Here is a 3343-nt window from a genome sequence, read left to right as displayed (position 1 = left end):
TCTGAGCCAGAACTCAGAAGTTACTTCCTCGCTCCGTGTCTTACGGAGACGTGTGAAGGCTGTAAACCCGGTCCCGCGTCCCGCGGGCCCGAGCTGCGCGGCTCTCGGGTCCCGCCCGCGCGTGGTGCGCGCGCGACCCCCGGCCTCGTCTCGGGGTAGGAAGGGCGCCCAGGTCCGAGCTGGCGACAGTCCGCCGGGGCCGGCTTGGGGCGGGTCCTTGATTTGCATTTTCTGAGAGCCAGGGCCTCAGTTTTTCGCGTGCGCCCTTCCCTTGAGGCAAATGCCCAAGACGCGCTCCAGTCGGGTGAGGGGAGGGAGCCCCGAATTCCCGCCCCGAAGCGACGCTCCGTTTAGGCTCCCCCCCACCCCCCCGCCCCGGACCTCGCAGCGCCTCCCGCCCCCAAGTACTGATGACCGTCACCTGGGCCCTCTCAGGCGCTCGCCCTCGGGCACCCCCGAGGGTGGTTGTGGAGGAGCAGAAGGTAACAAAGAAATCCATCTCTTGGGTCTTTATCAGAAAACGTTTATTGCCAGGGGGAGATCCTTCAGGAGACTAATTTGCTCCTGACCTTCCCCACCCAGCTTTTTTGTTGGCACACTATTTACATCTGTACAACGTACGGTGTTTTTCCTACGTCGCGCCGGGCGCGCGCGGAGAACCCTGGCGGGCGAGGCGGCGTCAGAGCACCGGCGGGTGCTGGGGCGGGTGCAGGTTGAGGGCGTTGGGGTGGGCGTGGCCGATCAGGTTGAGGTAGTGCCGGTCCAGCCCCTGCACGGGCGTCAGGAAGGGGCTGTGCTGCTGCGCGGGGCTCGGGAGCGCCACCGGCGCGCCGGGCAGGTAGGGCAGCGCCGGGCTGCGGGCCGCGCCGTGCGGCCAGGGAAAGGGCCCGGGGGCGGCGCCCTGCGGGAAAACGGAGGCCTCCCCGGGGCTGTGGCCCGTGAGCTCGGCCCCCGCTGGGTGCAGCTGATAGGAGAAATCCGGCTCCGGGAGCGAACCCAGCGGCTGGAAGGCGGGCTCGGCGCCCAAGCGGGCCTTGGACTGCAGGAAGGCGAGGATGCGCGCGTACTTGGTGTCCTTGGTCTCCATCCTTTCCACGGTGGTGAGATAATGCACCAGGTTCTTCATGCACTCGTGGTAGCCGTAGTGGAAGTAGTTGGCGAACTCTGCTAGCAGTTCTGCTGGAGCGGCGAGCAAACCCGCAGGAAGGAAAAAAACAAACCATGAGCAGCCCCTTCCCCACCGGGAGCCCGAGGCACCCTCCCGTCACGTTTTCTGGCCCGAGATCCCATTTGAGGCCTGTCCTCCCTTACCCCCAGTCTGGAGACCGGAACAGCGAAAGCAAAAGAACTCCCTTTTCCTTAAGAGCCTGACCCCACCCTTCCCCACCTGAGAGGAGGGGACGGAACCAGTATCCCCAGAAACCTGTCCTCCTGTCCCCTTGCTTACGTAGAACCTCGGCCCGCCCCCAACCCCCTCGGGCCGCATCCAGAGTGGAGACCTCTCACGAGGACCCTTTGACCCCCACTCCCGGCCCCAAGTGCCAGTGTGGCGAACGCTCCCCGCCCGGGTTCCCTTTTGTCCAACCCGCGCCCACCTTTTTCCCTTCCCCGGGGAAAATCAGCGGAGTGCAGGGCCCTCAGGTACTGAACGGTCATCTCGAGGATCTCCGCCTTCTCCAGCTTACCGGAACTCTGCAAAAGGAGGAAGAGCTCCTCGCAGCGACCCAGCGGGTGCAAGCCAACCCGGGAAGGCTGGGTGCACGGCTTTATCCCGGGCAGCGAGCAGTCGCTGGGGCGGATCCGCGCGAGGGCCGCCTGGGGCTCGCCCAGCGCTCGACCCCCGGGGAGAAGAGGCCGCTGCAAAGGCCTCTCCGTCTCCAGACTCCCTGCATCCCTGCTGAGCGTGGCAGCGGAGGATCCCCAGCGCCTGGCTCTGTTAGCTCGGCCTCTGACGTTACCTGCTTCGCCAGGGCCATGGGTACCGTCTTGCCCAGCTCGTTCAAGCAGCGGTTTATCCGGTCCCTCCTCCGCTTTTCTATCACTTTGTGGGAGACAGGGGTTCTCTGCGAACAGAGGTTTGTACATTTAGGATAGTGTTGCCCAGGGAGTCGTCAAAGGCATGGCTGCAGCTGCGTGTCAACCGTCTTCCCAGCCCCCAACGCGGCCCAGGGACTCCCCCCGGACGGGGGTCAGAGGAGCTCTGCCCTCTCACGCCCGCACCAGTGCGCTCCTCTTCCGGCCGCCCGCCCGCCCGGCTTGGGCCACGCCGTCCAGCTGAGCGCCAGGGCACTGGGGAGGTGGCCACCGGCCTCCCGAGTTGAGGAAGCCCCTCTCTCTGTCCTCGTTCCCCGCCCAAACCACTCAAGCTTCCTCCGCACGAGAGTCCCGTGTGCCACGTCCCTGCCGTCGGTCCAGCCAGGTGGCGGCTCCGGGAGTCAGACGCCCCCACCAGCGGGGCGCAAGGGCTGTCTGGGCTCAGCCGACTCACTTTGCGTTCCTTAAGCTTGTCTGACATCCTGGTCAGGACGCGCCCTCGGGAGAGGCGGTGGCGCGAGTCACCCGTCCACTTTCCGCCTCGTGTGCCTCCTCGAGTGTCCCAGGTAGACTGCAGCCTCCCAACTCCGAGGGGCTGCCTTATAAAGCGGTCATCTAGGGCTCCAAGTGCATTCACGAGTTGAATTATTCCATAGGATTAGGGGAGCTGCGTTTGGGGGGATGTATGCATTCAAGATCAGTTTTAAAGAAGTTAAGAAAAAAAAATTAGCAGCCGAGGGGGGCGAGCTGGGGGCAGATCAGCTTTGTTAATCCACGTGGCCCTTCAAAGGACACGTGATCGGCGGGGGAATAACATTTGCATGGCAACAGCCCCGGCGGGAAAAGGAGGCGGTAAACTGGGGCCGGCGGGCGAGCGAGCGCCTGCAGCAGGCGCAGAGCGCAGGGGCGCAGCAGCCGCGGGCACCGGGGGGCGAGGACCCTCACAAAAACAGTGTCGCCTCCTTTAGTCCCACCGCTGAGTCTCACACGATTGCCTGTTTACAAATCCCAGCAAGCCCGCAGTCCCAGCGCCGAGTGCGTTTTAAAGCCTGTCCAGAGTCATTAAAGTAATTAAGTAAGCCTTTAATAGGCTGTTCCGCCGGGTTCAAGGGAGAGCTCTTGGAGACGGAGGCGCCCCGTTTGTTCCCAGGCTTTTCTCACACGACTTGGTGACACGTCCATCTCCCCCCTTTTTGTTTACACCGCTTTATTTGTCCGGACATCCCGGCAGGTGTGGGGCTGCGGCTGGCACACGAGGCTCCCGCCTCGCCTCGCCCCTCCCGCCGGTCTCTGGCACGCGACGCTCCCC

The 3343-nt window shown here is 64.3% G+C and overlaps 1 protein-coding gene across 1 annotated transcript; it reads right to left on the bottom strand.

Annotated features, from left to right (window-relative positions):
• Positions 1-509: 509 nt before the first annotated feature.
• HELT (helt bHLH transcription factor) lies at positions 510-2515 on the bottom strand. The gene is made up of 4 exons (XM_045474910.1): positions 2221-2515; positions 1959-2113; positions 1596-1692; positions 510-1179 (listed from the first exon to the last, which is right to left on the bottom strand). Exons 1-4 carry the CDS (start codon positions 2513-2515, stop codon positions 680-682), a joined length of 1047 nt encoding a protein of 348 aa, XP_045330866.1. The 3' UTR covers positions 510-679.
• Positions 2516-3343: the final 828 nt, after the last annotated feature.

Source organism: Leopardus geoffroyi, chromosome B1 (genome assembly GCF_018350155.1).
Source record: "Leopardus geoffroyi isolate Oge1 chromosome B1, O.geoffroyi_Oge1_pat1.0, whole genome shotgun sequence".
Classification (NCBI taxonomy): domain Eukaryota; kingdom Metazoa; phylum Chordata; class Mammalia; order Carnivora; family Felidae; genus Leopardus; species Leopardus geoffroyi.
The sequence above is the reverse complement of the archived record's forward strand: the minus strand, read 5'-3'. Positions and strand labels throughout refer to the sequence as shown.

Coding starts and splice junctions, on each gene's coding strand:
- HELT (XM_045474910.1), bottom strand. CDS start 2,515: ATGTCAGACAAGCTTAAGGAACGCAAAGTGAGTCGGCTGAGCCCAGAC. Junction 2,114..2,220: donor GCCGGAAGAGGAGCGCACTG/GTGCGGGCGTGA, acceptor AGCCATGCCTTT/GACGACTCCCTGGGCAACAC. Junction 1,180..1,595: donor TCCCCGGGGAAGGGAAAAAG/GTGGGCGCGGGT, acceptor TCGCCGCTCCAG/CAGAACTGCTAGCAGAGTTC.